The 16699-nt window shown below is 39.1% G+C and overlaps 1 protein-coding gene across 5 annotated transcripts in view; it reads left to right on the top strand.

Moving 5' to 3' along the window:
* The first annotated feature begins 297 nt into the window (after positions 1–297).
* Positions 298–16699, top strand: part of Sec5 (secretory 5) — an 86630-nt gene continuing 70228 nt past the window's right edge. For 2 of the 5 annotated variants that reach the window (XM_070103739.1, XM_070103743.1), the window contains exons 1-4: positions 298–402; positions 1998–2138; positions 3018–3170; positions 8897–9047. In XM_070103739.1, coding sequence (XP_069959840.1) covers positions 2024–2138; positions 3018–3170; positions 8897–9047 — 419 coding nt within the window. In that variant the 5' untranslated portion in view covers positions 298–402; positions 1998–2023. Of the gene's footprint in view, positions 403–710; positions 729–753; positions 949–1997; positions 2139–3017; positions 3171–8896; positions 9048–16699 lie in introns of those variants that run through there. The other 3 variants (XM_070103742.1, XM_070103740.1, XM_070103741.1) reach the window with 3 other exon arrangements.

The raw sequence follows: 16699 nt of genomic DNA, 5'->3' as shown, positions 1-16699 counted from the left end.
ATAAATAAGTTTATTCATGTATACACATACCTTTACATAATTATAATAAATGTAAATGTATTTGTGTATACCTGAATAAAATTATCATACCTAGCAGCATGTGTGTAAAGAACCTAGGATGACCCCAAAAAGCCAGATAGAATGACTTATTTCCATATAAAAAAAACAGAGGTATAGTATACTTCCCGTCCTTCTCATTTATATCAATGTAGCTATGGATTAAAGTTATTGGAAACCACAAAAATATGCATGGGTATTTAGGCTCGTTGTGCAAAGAAATATTTTATGTTAGTTGTCCGCAGCTGGGCGTAAATATTTTGAGTCAGCTGTCATGTCTGAGGGAAGGAAGTATTGACCATAAAACACAAGTATATTCAGCTGTAATATAGCAAACTAATACGGGTATGTATGTTGAAGTGTATATTAGTGTTCTGCAGTGTGAGGCGTCTGTAATAAGGCACAGGGGAGGCCATAGATACTACAGGTAGAGGTATAGCGTTTTTTTTTATTGCCCCGTTAGGTTTACCTCTTTCCATGGTTAATAATTATTTTTTTGGAAAGATATAATTATTATGTAGAAACTTGGATGAAGTTAGATCTTAAACTCCATTGTTTCCTTTTTCAAATATTTCAATTTTTTTTTTCGGAGTTAAAATTCTCGTCTTTGAGATAAGATAAAGTTGTAGAGGAGTGTTACTGAGGCAGGAACTGTAGTGCAACACTCCCAGGTAGTGTTACTGAGGCAGGAACTGTAGTGCAACACTCCCAGGTAGTGTTACTGAGGCAGGAACTGTAGTGCAACACTCCCAGGTAGTGTTACTGAGGCAGGAACTGTAGTGCAACACTCCCAGGTAGTGTTACTGAGGCAGGAACTGTAGTGCAACACTCCCAGGTAGTGTTACTGAGGCAGGAACTGTAGTGCAACACGTTTAAATATAGGTTGGACAGGTACATGAATGGGTGTGAGGTGGACCTGTCTAGTATGGGCCAGTTCTTATGTTTTAAGCATGGCATCAGAGCTGCTTTTCTCAAAGGAGGTGCCATTGAGGACCTCTTGATCCAAGGCATTGGATCTATCCTACATTGGATCAAACTTGATTGCATCCCATTCCCCTAGGTGCTGTATGACCCCTATGGGTTTAACACTCCTCTCAAGGGCAGTTCCTTGATGCCAGTGAGGGGCTCATTACCCCTACAAGTTTAACACTCCCACATGAATACAATAATAACCACATGTAATTGTAGTATAAATAACTGTTATAAGCATTTATGTACATATATAATAATGTTGAGTAAAGATAATTGTGCAGACTAAGTTTACATTTAGCTAAGTCTACATCATTGGGTTGTCAGTAAGGTTGCATGTGCCTGCATTTTTGTCACCATTGCATACTATTACTTATAATGTGAAACAGTTCTGGTAATTATCTGTTTGTAGCTACAGGAGCAAATCTTTGCTTAAGGTGTCCTTTCTTCAGTAATTTGTTCATTTGTTTGGGAAGAAAAATGTCCTAGTATCCCTTAATTCTCGATTTGCAACTGTGTCCTTTTGTTATCCCTGTTGCACGTAAGAAACATATTCTTTTTATATGATTATTTATACGATTTTATGACTTTGTGGTTATTATGAAAAGGTTTATATTTAGTTATGTCTACTTCAGCTGATGGTGCAAACTCCGGAGGTAACTGAAATCTTACTGTAGCAGACAGTGCAGTATTAGTAGTAATAAGAGTACTACCGTCTATTCAGATTTCTCTATCCACCATCTCTATATTTTGACTAGAATCTTCCCGAGCAGGCAAAATATCTCGTCAGTGAAGATACCATACTGTTACATGTCTTACTTAACTTTGTTTTATCTCATTGAGTAGTACATCATATGCATTTTTTTATTAAACTAGAAAATCTGTTATGATTCAAAGAAAATGATTCTAAACATCTGTATAAGGTGCAGTTCACATTCTTGTATTGTTTATCTTTTATATCTTCCTACTAGACAAAAAAGATCATAGCAGATGCAACATGCCATTAGCACTTCCACCCATTGTTACGGGTATTTCACCCATAGAGGGAGTTCCTGGTACCAAAGTTACAATTCGTGGTGAAAATTTTGGAAACCGGCCGGAAGATCTGATTGGTAAGTGAAGTATATATGTTTTTCACACAAGGATCTTTCTGTATCTAATTTACTTACTTATTTTGGAACATTAAAAATATGATGAAGCATTCAGAATAGTTGCCACATAGTAAAATTTCTGGCTTTTTTTCTGGCATTATCTGATAATCCAAAGCAGGCTTTGTTTCTTAAGAGTATGATGCCATTATGTATTGAAAAATGAAACTTTTCGTGTAAAAATAATAGTTTGAAGAATATTGTTTAATGTTGAGTTATTTGACTGGAGCATTATCCATAAATAAAAGGGCCCCGAGTGGCAGTTGTTTTTTAATGAGGTGCTTTTTGACAGTGGGACCAAAGACTTCATGAACCTACTCAATAAAAAATTGTCTTGTTACCCAAGGTTTTGTGTTGGCCCTCTACATTACAGCTAATTTTTTCTCGTAACATTGTTCTTAAAAACTCGTGGATTTTTGGAATGATAAACAGGTAAGGGCTTCAGTTTCAAGTCAGTTGACAACCAAGAGAATATACAATAACCAGGACATTTTTTTCTCAAATTCCTCGTTTGAAAACCAATTGTTTGACAAATATTGCAGTCGACAGCCAAGGTTCCACTGTAATGATAATTAAATTAATATGTATTACTAAACATAGATGCCATACTGCTTTTCACTTGACATCTACATGACCCTGAATAATAATGTTAACCCAGAATTATTATTTTTCTGGAGAGCTGTAATAAAACCCTTGAATGACATCAGATAATGGTGGGGAGTGGCCAATATGTTAAAAAACTAAGTGCAATAGTTCTTTTTTGTTGGTAAGGGATTTGTATGTGAATTTGTTCATATACTGTAAGTGTTTTGACTATACAGTAAAATTTCTCTTTTCTTGTAGGCTTAACAATATGTGGTGTAGACTGCCTCATGACAGCAGAATGGAAGACCAGCAACAAGATCATAGCACGTAGTGGGGCTGGAAATGGAAAAGGGGATATTATTGTTACAACGCTGCATGGATCCCGAGGAACTTCAACTGTCCAGTTCAAAGGTGAATGGAGTACTGTAATTTTGTTTGGCTGTTAAATTTACAGACAAAAATATAGGCAATTTATAGAGTATTACACTGGAATTTTTAGAGTAAAATTGAATTAATACATTGCATTTAACCCTTTGAGGGTCGACAGGCCCTCTCTGAGACTCGTTCTCAGAGTCGGCCAAATTTAAAAAAAAAAAAAAAATTCTCTTATGAAAAGATAGAGAATCTTTTCCCGATCATAATGACACCAAAAGTTTGAAATTTGATGGAAAACTTACGGAATTATGCTCTTGCGAAGTTAGCGGTCTCGGCGATGTTTACGCATCGGCGATTTTGCCCACTTTGAGCCCCATTTTCTGCCAATTTCACTGTACTAGTCAACAAAAAACATGGATATTTCGCTAGAACTCCATTTTTTCTATCGAATGAGTGCAAGAAACCACCCATTTATCAGTTTCAACTATCCAGTACAGTGGTCAGAATTTAGCAATTTTGCCAATTTCACACAAATTTCAAAAGATGCCAATTTCTGAATAGGGTCCAGAATAAACAAGAAAGACATTCCTGGCACTAAAATGACATTTCCTCTATTCATTAGTCACGTCTCAAGGCCCCTCTTACATTCTTTTGCTTTCCACTTTGAATTTTTATTCTATAAAAAAATAGAAGATTTACTGTTATGCAGACTACTGCATTAGTGTAAAAAATGGTATAAATAATATTGACACACTTGCAAAAGAATATTAGGCTCACCAGTTGACGTGTATTGGACACACAGCATGATTTGTTTACTTTTGAACTTGGGTAAAAATCGAACATTTCTGCTACTTTGAGCTCAATTTCAAGGTATTTTTCATTGTAAAACCAGTCAAAATCATCTCAATTTCTGTAATATGTCTTCCGTTCTATAAAATGAGACCAAGAAAACTAGAATACAACAATAAATACCATGCGAAAATACAGTGCAAAGTCGCTGTTTTATTCCAAAAAAACGGTCAAAGCTTTTTTTTTCTCATTATGCACTGTGTGCTGCAGGATTTTTTTTATACTGCGCACACTGACCACATAGACCCATTCTTTCATATGTAGGCCTACCAGCTTTCTCCCACTAGATTTGAGGGCACTAGAATTTAGGCGTACTAGTACGTCAAAAACCCTGGGTCGTAAGCCGTACTAGTATGGCTGAAACCCTCAAAGGGTTAATTACTGTACAGTGTATCTGCATGTGAAAAATTTTTTTGCAGTGTACCCACTGTATACAGCATTATGTGCACTGAATACAATGAAATCACCACATTATCAAATCCCTGGGCCTATGAAGTGTCTTGCTATTTGGTATTTGTTGGTTTCTTTGAACACTTGATTTTTTTGTCTCCTACACTATATCATGTTCTGGAGTCACAGCAGAATTCATTTTTATTTTTCAGGTTTGCATTAAAAAGTTTGAAAACTTGAATATACATGTACTTCAGTTTTGCCAGCCTTTTATTCCTGCAGGCATCTGTGTTTATCTTGCAAATTGTTTGAATTTGTCTGCCAGTAATTCTGTAATTGTAACTTAAATTGTAAATAAATAAACCAAGGCATTTTGAATGTTCTTGCTCTTACAGGAGGATCTTTGTACTATATATATTAAGTTTTTTATTTCATGTTTATATTTCAAATCATGAAACATGAAACATGAAACATGATGGTAGGATTGCTGATGTCTTTTGTCTGTCTCATAAATATGCAAGATTACAGGTATGTCTTGCTACTTCTACTTACACTTAGGTCACACTACACATACATGTACACATTTATTTATACACACTCATCTGAGTTTTCTTTGATTTTATCTTAATAGTTCTTGGTCTTATTACTTTTCCTTTTATATCCATGGGGAAGTGGAATAAGAATCTTTCCTCCGTAAGCCATGCGTGTTGTAAAAGTCAACTAAAATGCCGGGAACAATGGGCTAGTAACCCCTTTTCCTGTAAAGATTACTAAAAAGAATAAGAAGAAGAAAATTGTCAAAGTGGGAAGTCTGAATGTGCGTGGATGTTGTGCAGATAATAAGAAAGAGATGATTGTGGATGTTATGAATGAGAAGAAGCTGGATGTCCTGGCTTTAAGTGAAACAAAGCTGAAGGGGGTGGGAGAGTTTCAGTGGAGAGGAATAAATGGGATTAGGTCAGGGGTTTCAAATAGAGTTAGAGCTAAAGAAGGAGTAGCAATAATGTTGAAGGATAAGCTATGGCAGGAAAAGAGAGACTATAAATGTATTAATTTAAGGATTATGTGGAGTAAAATAAAGATTGGATGTGAAAAGTGGGTTATAATAAGCCTGTATGCACCTGGAGAAGAGAGAAGTGTAGAGGAGAGAGAGAGATTCTGGGAAATGTTGAGTGAATGCGTGGGGAGTTTTGAAGCAAGTGTGAGAGTAATGGTGGTTGGGGATTTCAATGCTAAAGTGGGTAAAAATGTTATGGAGGGAGTAGTAGGTAAATTTGGGGTGCCAGGGGTAAATGTAAATGGGGAGCCTTTAATTGAGCTATGTGTAGAAAGAGATTTGGTAATAAGTAATACATATTTTATGAAAAAGAGGATAAATAAATATACAAGGTATGATGTAGCATGTAATGAAAGTAGTTTATTAGATTATGTATTGGTGGATAAAAGGTTGATGGGTAGGCTCCAGGATGTACATGTTTATAGAGGGGCAACTGATATATCGGATCATTATTTAGTTGTAGCTACAGTTAGAGTAAGAGGTAGATGGGTAAAGAGGAGGGTGGCAACAACAAGTAAGAGGGAGGTGAAAGTGTATAAACTAAGGGAGGAGGAAGTTCGGGCGAGATATAAGCGACTATTGGCAGAAAGGTGGGCTAGTGCAAAGATGAGTAGTGGGGGGGTTGAAGAGGGTTGGAATAGTTTTAAAAATGCAGTATTAGAATGTGGGGCAGAAGTTTGTGGTTATAGGAGGGTGGGAGCAGGAGGAAAGAGGAGTGATTGGTGGAATGATGAAGTAAAGGGTGTGATAAAAGAGAAAAAGGTAGCTTATGAGAGGTTTTTACAAAGCAGAAGTGTTATAAGAAGAGCAGAGTATATGGAGAGTAAAAGAAAGGTAAAGAGAGTGGTGAGAGAGTGCAAAAGGAGAGCAGATGATAGAGTGGGAGAGGCACTGTCAAGAAATTTTAATGAAAATAAGAAAAAATTTTGGAGTGAGTTAAACAAGTTAAGAAAGCCTAGAGAAAGTATGGATTTGTCAGTTAAAAACAGAGTAGGGGAGTTAGTAGATGGGGAGATGGAGGTATTAGGTAGATGGCGAGAATATTTTGAGGAACTTTTAAATGTTAAGGAAGAAACAGAGGCAGTAATTTCATGCACTGGTCAGGGAGGTATACCATCTTTTAGGAGTGAAGAAGAGCAGAATGTAAGCGTGGGGGAGGTACGTGAGGCATTACGTAAAATGAAAGGGGGTAAAGCAGCTGGAACTGATGGGATCATGACAGAAATGTTAAAAGCAGGGGGGGATATAGTGTTGAAGTGGTTGGTACTTTTGTTTAATAAATGTATGAAAGAGGGGAAGGTACCTAGGGATTGGCGGAGAGCATGTATAGTCCCTTTATATAAAGGGAAAGGGGACAAAAGAGACTGTAAAAATTACAGAGGAATAAGTTTACTGAGTATACCAGGAAAAGTGTACGGTAGGGTTATAATTGAAAGAATTAGAGGTAAGACAGAATGTAGGATTGCGGATGAGCAAGGAGGTTTCAGAGTGGGTAGGGGATGTGTAGATCAAGTGTTTACATTGAAGCATATATGTGAACAGTATTTAGATAAAGGTAGGGAAGTTTTTATTGCATTTATGGATTTAGAAAAGGCATATGATAGAGTGGATAGAGGAGCAATGTGGCAGATGTTGCAAGTATATGGAATAGGTGGTAAGTTATTAAATGCTGTAAAGAGTTTTTATGAGGATAGTGAGGCTCAGGTTAGGGTGTGTAGAAGAGAGGGAGACTACTTCCCGGTAAAAGTAGGTCTTAGACAGGGATGTGTAATGTCACCATGGTTGTTTAATATATTTATAGATGGGGTTGTAAAGGAAGTAAATGCTAGGGTGTTCGGGAGTGGGGTGGGATTAAATTTTGGGGAATCAAATTCAAAATGGGAATTGACACAGTTACTTTTTGCTGATGATCCTGTGCTTATGGGAGATTCTAAAGAAAAATTGCAAAGGTTAGTGGATGAGTTTGGGAATGTGTGTAAAGGTAGAAAGTTGAAAGCGAACATAGAAAAGAGTAAGGTGATGAGGGTGTCAAATGATTTAGATAAAGAAAAATTGGATATCAAATTGGGGAGGAAGAGTATGGAAGAAGTGAATGTTTTCAGATACTTGGGAGTTGACGTGTCGGCGGATGGATTTATGAAGGATGAGGTTAATCATAGAATTGATGAGGGAAAAAAGGTGAGTGGTGCGTTGAGGTATATGTGGAGTCAAAAAACGTTATCTATGGAGGCAAAGAAGGGAATGTATGAAAGTATAGTAGTACCAACACTCTTATATGGGTGTGAAGCTTGGGTGGTAAATGCAGCAGCGAGGAGACGGTTGGAGGCAGTGGAGATGTCCTGTTTAAGGGCAATGTGTGATGTAAATATTATGCAGAAAATTCGGAGTGTGGAAATTAGGAAAAGGTGTGGAGTTAATAAAAGTATTAGTCAGAGAGCAGAAGAGGGGTTGTTGAGGTGGTTTGGTCATTTAGAGAGAATGGATCAAAGTAGAATGACATGGAAAGCATATAAATCTATAGGGGAAGGAAGGAGGGGTAGGGGTCGTCCTCGAAAGGGTTGGAGAGAGGGGGTAAAGTAGGTTTTGTGGGCAAGGGGCTTGGACTTCCAACAAGCGTGCGTGAGCATGTTAGATAGGAGTGAATGGAGATGAATGGTACTTGGGACCTGACGATCTGTTGGAGTGTGAGCAGGGTAATATTTAGTGAAGGGATTCAGGGAAACCGGTTATTTTCATATAGTCGGACTTGAGTCCTGGAAATGGGAAGTACAATGCCTGCACTTTAAAGGAGGGGTTTGGGATATTGGCAGTTTGGAGGGATGTGTTGTGTATCTTTATATGTGTATGCTTCTAAACTGTTGTATTCTGAGCACCTCTGCAAAAACAGTGATAATACGTGAGTGTGGTGAAAGTGTTGAATGATGATAAAAGTATTTTCTTTTTGGGGATTTTCTTTCTTTGTTTTTGGGTCACCCTGCCTCGGTGGGAGACGGCCAACTTGTTGAAAAAAAAAAAAAAAAAAATTCTAATCACTTATTTCTTGTTAGTACAGATAGTTACATAATGCTTAATGTCTTCATTGTCTTGTTTACCTCTTCTTTTTCCTCCAATAAGCTCAATCTGTTGTTTTATTAATTTAGTTAACTTGCCCAGCAATCTAAAAATTTTCCTTTCTCTATACAGGTCAACCATCACTAATCTGGCATGTAAATGTTCATTATTTCTCATTCACTTATAAAACTGCATTGCTCTAGACCTTTTAGCAGTTAACCTTTCAACTGAATTAACCTATTAATAGAGATGCTAGCCAAAATTAGTGCCAGATTAGTGATTGCCAGATCAGTGATGGCCGACCTGTATTTGTATGTTCACCTATATAGTGATACTCTGTTGCATATGTTGTATATGACTTTAAACCTCCTCAGGATGCTTTATCCTTGCAGTTGTACATAGTTTATTATGGTAGGGTACCAAGAGACCATGGGACCCCTGAAGGAGTCAGCTGTATGGGTAGATGAAACTATATTCCTCAATATGGCATTTGGAAGGAAGCGGCCAATGTCGCCAACATCTGTTCTGCAAGATGACCCACTTGGTCTCTCTGTAGAAGGGAATGAGTGAGTATTTACGAGAGATATTGTTATCGTTTGTTTAGGTGAATAACTTATAAAATGAGCAAAATACAAGTTTAGTCTGCACTCTGCTGTTTGAGATTTTCCCATCAATTTTGTTGATTCTTTTGCTTTGTATATTTTGCATATTTGGTTCATACCCTTCATGGCATATAACAATAAGTTTATATAGACAGAAAATGCAGGTGTCTATTTAGTGTTTTGTGAAACATGAACTTAAAATTTCATATATCTTTCTTTCTTTCAAGGTACCAGCCGTATCCCACTGAGGTGGGGTGGCCCAAAAGGACAAACGAAAGTTTCTCCTTTTAAATTTAGTAATATATACAGGAGAAGGGGTTACTAACCCCATGCTCCTGGCATTTTAGTCACCTCTTACGACACGCATGGCTTACGGAGGAAGAATTCTGTTCCACTTCCCCGTGGAAAATTTTATATATTTTTTTTTTTTTTTTTTTTTTTAAACAAGTCGGCCGTCTCCCACCGAGGCAGGGTGACCCAAAAAAGAAAGAAAATCCCCAAAAAGAAAATACTTTCATCATCATTCAACACTTTCACCACACTCGCACATTATCACTGTTTTTGCAGAGGTGCTCAGAATACAACAGTCTAGAAGCATACACATATAAAGATACACAACATATCCCTCCAAACTGCCAATATCCCAAACCCCTCCTTTAAAGTGCAGGCATTGTACTTCCCATTTCCAGGACTCAAGTCCGACTATATGAAAATAACCGGTTTCCCTGAATCCCTTCACTAAATATTACCCTGCTCACACTCCAACAGATCGTCAGGTCCCAAGTACCATTCGTCTCCATTCACTCCTATCTAACACGCTCATGCACGCTTGCTGGAAGTCCAAGCCCCTTACCCACAAAACCTCCTTTACCCCCTCTCTCCAACCCTTTCGAGGACGACCCCTACCCCGCCTTCCTTCCCCTATAGATTTATATGCTTTCCATGTCATTCTACTTTGATCCATTCTCTCTAAATGACCAAACCACCTCAACAACCCCTCTTCTGCCCTCTGACTAATACTTTTATTAACTCCACACCTTCTCCTAATTTCCACACTCCGAATTTTCTGCATAATATTTACACCACACATTGCCCTTAAACAGGACATCTCCACTGCCTCCAACCGTCTCCTCGCTGCTGCATTTACCACCCAAGCTTCACACCCATATAAGAGTGTTGGTACTACTATACTTTCATACATTCCCTTCTTTGCCTCCATAGATAACGTTTTTTGACTCCACATATACCTCAACGCACCACTCACCTTTTTTCCCTCATCAATTCTATGATTAACCTCATCCTTCATAAATCCATCCGCCGACACGTCAACTCCCAAGTATCTGAAAACATTCACTTCTTCCATACTCCTCCTCCCCAATTTGATATCCAATTTTTCTTTATCTAAATCATTTGACACCCTCATCACCTTACTCTTTTCTATGTTCACTTTCAACTTTCTACCTTTACACACATTCCAAAACTCATCCACTAACCTTTGCAATTTTTCTTTAGAATCTCCCATAAGCACAGTATCATCAGCAAAAAGTAACTGTGTCAATTCCCATTTTGAATTTGATTCCCCATAATTTAATCCCACCCCTCTCCCAAACACCCTAGCATTTACTTCCTTAACAACCCCATCTATAAATATATTAAACAACCATGGTGACATTACACATCCCTGTCTAAGACCTACTTTTACCGGGAAATAGTCTCCCTCTCTTCTACACACCCTAACCTGAGCCTCACTATCTTCATAAAAACTCTTTACAGCATTTAATAACTTACCACCTATTCCATATACTTGCAACATCTGCCACATTGCTCCTCTATCCACTCTATCATATGCCTTTTCTAAATCCATAAATGCAATAAAAACTTCCCTACCTTTATCTAAATACTGTTCACATATATGCTTCAATGTAAACACTTGATCTACACATCCCCTACCCACTCTGAAACCTCCTTGCTCATCCGCAATCCTACATTCTGTCTTACCTCTAATTCTTTCAATTATAACCCTACCGTACACTTTTCCTGGTATACTCAGTAAGCTTATTCCTCTATAATTTTTACAGTCTCTTTTGTCCCCTTTCCCTTTATATAAAGGGACTATACATGCTCTCCGCCAATCCCTAGGTACCTTCCCCTCTTTCATACATTTATTGAACAAAAGTACCAACCACTCCAACACTATATCCCCCCCTGCTTTTAACATTTCTGTCATGATCCCATCAGTACCAGCTGCTTTACCCCCTTTCATTTTACGTAATGCCTCACGTACCTCCCCCACACTTACATTCTGCTCTTCTTCACTCCTAAAAGATGGTATACCTCCCTGACCAGTGCATGAAATTACTGCCTCTGTTTCTTCCTTAACATTTAAAAGTTCCTCAAAATATTCTCGCCATCTACCTAATACCTCCATCTCCCCATCTACTAACTCCCCTACTCTGTTTTTAACTGACAAATCCATATTTTCCCTTGGCTTTCTTAACTTGTTTAACTCACTCCAAAATTTTTTCTTATTTTCATTAAAATTGCTTGACAGTGCCTCTCCCACTCTATCATCTGCTCTCCTTTTGCACTCTCTCACCACTCTCTTTACCTTTCTTTTACTCTCCATATATTCTGCTCTTCTTATAACACTTCTGCTTTGTAAAAACCTCTCATAAGCTACCTTTTTCTCTTTTATCACACCCTTTACTTCATCATTCCACCAATCAAATTTTATATATACATGTATATATATAGAGTGGACCCCTGCTTAACGATCACCTCCCAATGCGACCAGTTATGTAAGTGTATTTATGTAAGTGCGTTTGTACGTGTATGTTTGGGGGTCTGAAATGGACTAATCTACTTCACAATATTCCTTATGGGAACAAATTCGGTCAGTACTGGCACCTGAACATACTTCTGGAATGAAAAAATATCATTAACCGGGGGTCCACTGTATATATATATATACATCTATTGTTGTTGTTTTTTTTTTTAACAAGTCGGCCGTCTCCCACCAAGGCAGGGTGACCCAAAAAAGAAAGAAAATCCCCAAAAAGATTTTTTTTTTTTTCAACAAGTCGGCCGTCTCCCACCGAGGCAGGGTGACCCAAAAAAGAAAGAAAATCCCCAAAAAGAAAATACTTTCATCATCATTCAACACTTTCACCACACTCACACATTATCACTGTTTTTGCAGAGGTGCTCAGAATACAACAGTTTAAAAGCATACACACATAAAGATACACAACATATCCCTCCAAACTGCCAATATCCCAAACCCCTCCTTTAAAGTGCAGGCACTGTACTTCCCATTTCCAGGACTCAAGTTCGACTATATGAAAATAACCGGTTTCCCTGAATCCCTTCACTAAATATTACCCTGCTCACACTCCAACAGATCGTCAGGTCCCAAGTACCATTCGTCTCCATTCACTCCTATCTAACACGCTCACGCACGCTTGCTGGAAGTCCAAGCAAGAAAATACTTTCATCATTATTCAACACTTTCACCTCACTCACACATAATCGCTGTTTTTGCAGAGGTGCTCAGAACACAACAGCTTAGAAGTATATACATATGCATATACATTAGCATATACATATGTGAATGCAGCAGCAAGGAGGCAGTTGGAGGCAGTGGAGATGTCCTGTCTAAGGGCAATGTGTGGTGTAAATATTATGCAGAAAATTCGGAGTGTGGAAATTAGGAGAAGGTGTGGAGTTAATAAAAGTATTAGTCAGAGGGCTGAAGAGGGGTTGTTGAGGTGGCTTGGTCATTTAGAGAGAATGGATCAAAGTAGAATGACATAGAGAGCATTTAAATCTGTAGGAGAAGGAAGGCGGGGTAGGGGTCGTCCTCGAAAAGGTTGGAGGGAAGGGGCAAGGGAGGTTTTGTGGGCGAGGGGCTTGGACTTCCAGCAGGCGTGCATGAGCGTGTTCGATAGGATTGAATGGAGACGAATGGTATTTGGGACCTGACAATCTGTTGGAGTGTGAGCAAGGTAATATTTAGTGAAGGTTATTTTTATATAGCCAGACTTGAGTCCTGGAAGTAGAAAGTGCAGTGCCTGCACTCTAAAGGAGGGGTTTGGGATATTAGCAGTTTGGAGGGATATGTTGTGTATCTTTATAGGTATATGCTTCTAAGCTGTTGTGTTCTGAGCACCTCTGCAAAAACAGTGATTATGTGTGAGTGAGGTGAAAGTGTTGAATGATGAAAGTATTTTCTTTTTAGGGATTTTCTTTCTTTTTTGGGTCACCCTGCCTTGGTGGGAGATGGCCGACTTGTTAAAAAAAAAAAAATCCATTCGTTCCCTAGGCTTTCTTTACTTGTTTAACTCGCTCCAAAATTTTTTCTTATTTTCATTAATATTTCTTGACAGTGCCTCTCCCACTCTATCATCTGCTCTCCTTTTGCACTCTCTCACCACTCTCTTTACCTTTCTTTTACTCTCCATATACTCTACTCTTTGTATAACACTTTTGCTGCTGTAAAAACCTTTCATAAGCTAACTTTTTCTCTTTTATCACACCCTTTACTTCATCATTCCACCAATCACGCCTCTTTCCTCCTGCACCCACCCTCCTATAATCACAAACTTCTGCCCCACATTCTAATACTGCATTAAAACTATTCCAACCCTCTTCAACCCCCCTCCCCACTGCTCATACTTGCACCAGCCCACCTTTCTGCCAACAGTTGCTCATATCTTACCCAAACTTCCTCTTCTTTTAGTTTATGCACTTTCACCTCCCTCTTACTTGTTGTCATTTTCCTCTTGTCCCATCTACCTCTTACTCTAACTGTAGCTACAACTAAATAATGATCCGATTTGCAAAAGCCTTCGACAAGTGTGACCATGGCGTAATAGCGCACAAAATGCGTGCTAAAGGAATAACAGGAAAAGTCGGTCGATGGATCTATAATTTCCTCACTAACAGAACACGGAGAGTAGTCGTCAACTGAGTAAAGTCCGAGGCAGCTACGGTGAAAAGCTCTGTTCCACAAGGCACAGTACTCGCTCCCATCTTGTTCCTCATCCTCATATCCAACATAGACAAGGATGTCAGCCACAGCACCGTGTCTTCCTTTGCAGATGACACCTGAATCTGCATGACAGTGTCTTCCATTGCAGACACTGCAAGGCTCCAGGCAGACATCAATCAAATCTTTCAGTGGGCTGCAGAAAACAATATGAAGTTCACCGATGAGAAATTTCAATTACTCAGATATGGTAAACACGAGGAAATTAAATCTTCATCAGAGTACAAAACAAATTCTAGCCACAAAATAGAGTGAAACACCAACGTCAAAGACCTGGGAGTGATCATGTCGGAGGATCTCACCTTCAAGGACCATAACATTGTATCAATCGCATCTGCTAGAAAAATGACAGGTTGGATAATGAGAACCTTCAAAACTAGGGAGGCCAAGCCCATGATGACACTCTTCAGGTCACTTGTTCTATCTAGGCTGGAATGTTGCTGCACACTAACAGCACCTTTCAAGGCAGGTGAAATTGCTGACCTAGAAAATGTACAGAGAACCTTCACAGCGCGCATAACAGAGATAAAACACCTCAGTTACTGGGAGCGCTTGAGGTTCCTGAACCTGTATTCCCTGGAACGCAGGCGGGAGAGATACATGATTATATACACCTGGAAAATCCTAGAGGGGCTAGTACCGAACTTGCACACGAAAATCACTCACAATGAAAGCAAAAGACTTGGCAGACGATGCAACATCCCCCCAATGAAAAGCAGGGGTGTCACTAGCACGTTAAGAGACCATACAATAAGTGTCAGGGGCCCGAGACTGTTCAACTGCCTCCCAGCATACATAAGGGGGATTACCAACAGACCCCTGGCAGTCTTCAAGCTGGCACTGGACAAGCACCTAAAGTCGGTTCCTGACCAGCCGGGCTGTGGCTCGTACATTGGTTTGCGTGCAGCCAGCAGCAACAGCCTGGATGATCAGGCTCTGATCCACCAGGAGGCCTGGTCACAGACCGGGCCACGGGGGCGTTGACCCCCGGAACTCTCTCCAGGTAAACTCCAGGTATATCAGTTGCCCCTCTATAAACGTGTACATTCTGGAGCCTACCCATCAACTTATATATATTTTTTTTTTTTCAACAAACCGGCCGTATCCCACCAAGGCAGGGTGGCCCAAAAGGAAAAACGAAAGTTTCTCCTTTTACATGTAGTAATATTTACGGGAGAAGAGGTTACTAGCCCCTTGCTCCCGGCATTTTAGTCGCCTCTTACAACATGCATTGCTTACGGAGGAAGAATTCTGTTCCACTTCCCCATGGAGGTAAGAGGAAATAAACAAGAACAAGAACTAGAAAGAAAATACAGTGGACCCCTGCTTAACGATCACCTCCTAATGCGACCAATTATGTAAGTGTATTTGTAAGTGCGTTTGTACGTGTAGGTTTGGGGGTCTGAAATGGACTAATCTACCTCACAATATTCCTTGTGGGAACAAATTCGGTCAGTACTGGCACCTGAACATACTTCTGGAATGAAAAAATATCGTTAACTGGGGGTCCACTGTAGAAGAAAACCCAGAGGGGTGTGTATATATATGCTTGTACATGTATGTGTAGTGTGACCTAAGTGTAAGTAGAAGTAGCAAGATGTACCTGAAATCTTGCATGTGTATGAGACAGAAAAAAACAACATCAGCAGTCCTACCATCGTGTAAAACAATTCCAGGCTTCCATTTTACACTCACTTGGCAGGACGGTAGCACCTCCCTGGGCGGTTGCTGTCTACCAACCTACTACCTAGAATATATATACATATATATTTTTTTCAACAAACCGGCTGTATCTCACCAAGGCAGGGTGGCCCAAAAAAGAAAAACGAAAGTTTCTCTTTTTAAATATAGTAATTTATACAGGAGAAGGGGTTACTAGGCTCTTGCTCCTGGCATTTTACTCGCCTCTTACAACACGCATGGCTTACGGAGGAAGAATTCTGTTCCACTTCCTGATGGAGATAAGAGGAAATAAACAAGAACTAGAAGGAAAATAGAAGAAAACCCAGAGGGGTGTGTATATATATGCTTGTACATGTATGTGTAGTGTGACCTAAGTGTAAGTAGAAGTAGCAAGATGTACCTGAAATCTTGCATGTTTAAAACACAGAAAAAAGACACCAGCAATCCTACCATCATGTAAAACAATTACAGGATTCCATTTTACACTCACTTGGGTGGCCTTGTCATGTTGGACAATAGCTGATGTGTCAAAAACGAAAATCAGTTTGTACTCTATTAAAAAATACATTAGTACAATTTTTTTAACACGACTGCCATTTCCCACCAAGGCAGGGTGTCCCAAAAAGAAGGAAAAAAAACCAAAAGGAAAGAAAAAAGCTTTCATCATCATTCAACACTTTCATAATCAGTCGTTGCAGAGGTGCTCTGATACGACAGCTTAGAATCAGTACAAATTATTTGTATTTATACGCAAAAACATATGTTCCATGTTGTTATAGCTGTCTTTGGAGATTGCATTTTATTACAGTACTTTAATATTAGTAGTAGGTTGGTAGACAGCAACCGCCCAGGGAGGTACTACCGTCCTGCCAAGTGAGTGTACAAC

Source organism: Cherax quadricarinatus, chromosome 87 (assembly GCF_038502225.1).
Source record: "Cherax quadricarinatus isolate ZL_2023a chromosome 87, ASM3850222v1, whole genome shotgun sequence".
In the NCBI taxonomy this organism is placed as follows: domain Eukaryota; kingdom Metazoa; phylum Arthropoda; class Malacostraca; order Decapoda; family Parastacidae; genus Cherax; species Cherax quadricarinatus.
Note: the sequence above shows the minus strand (reverse complement) of the source record. Positions and strands in the feature narration are given on the sequence as shown.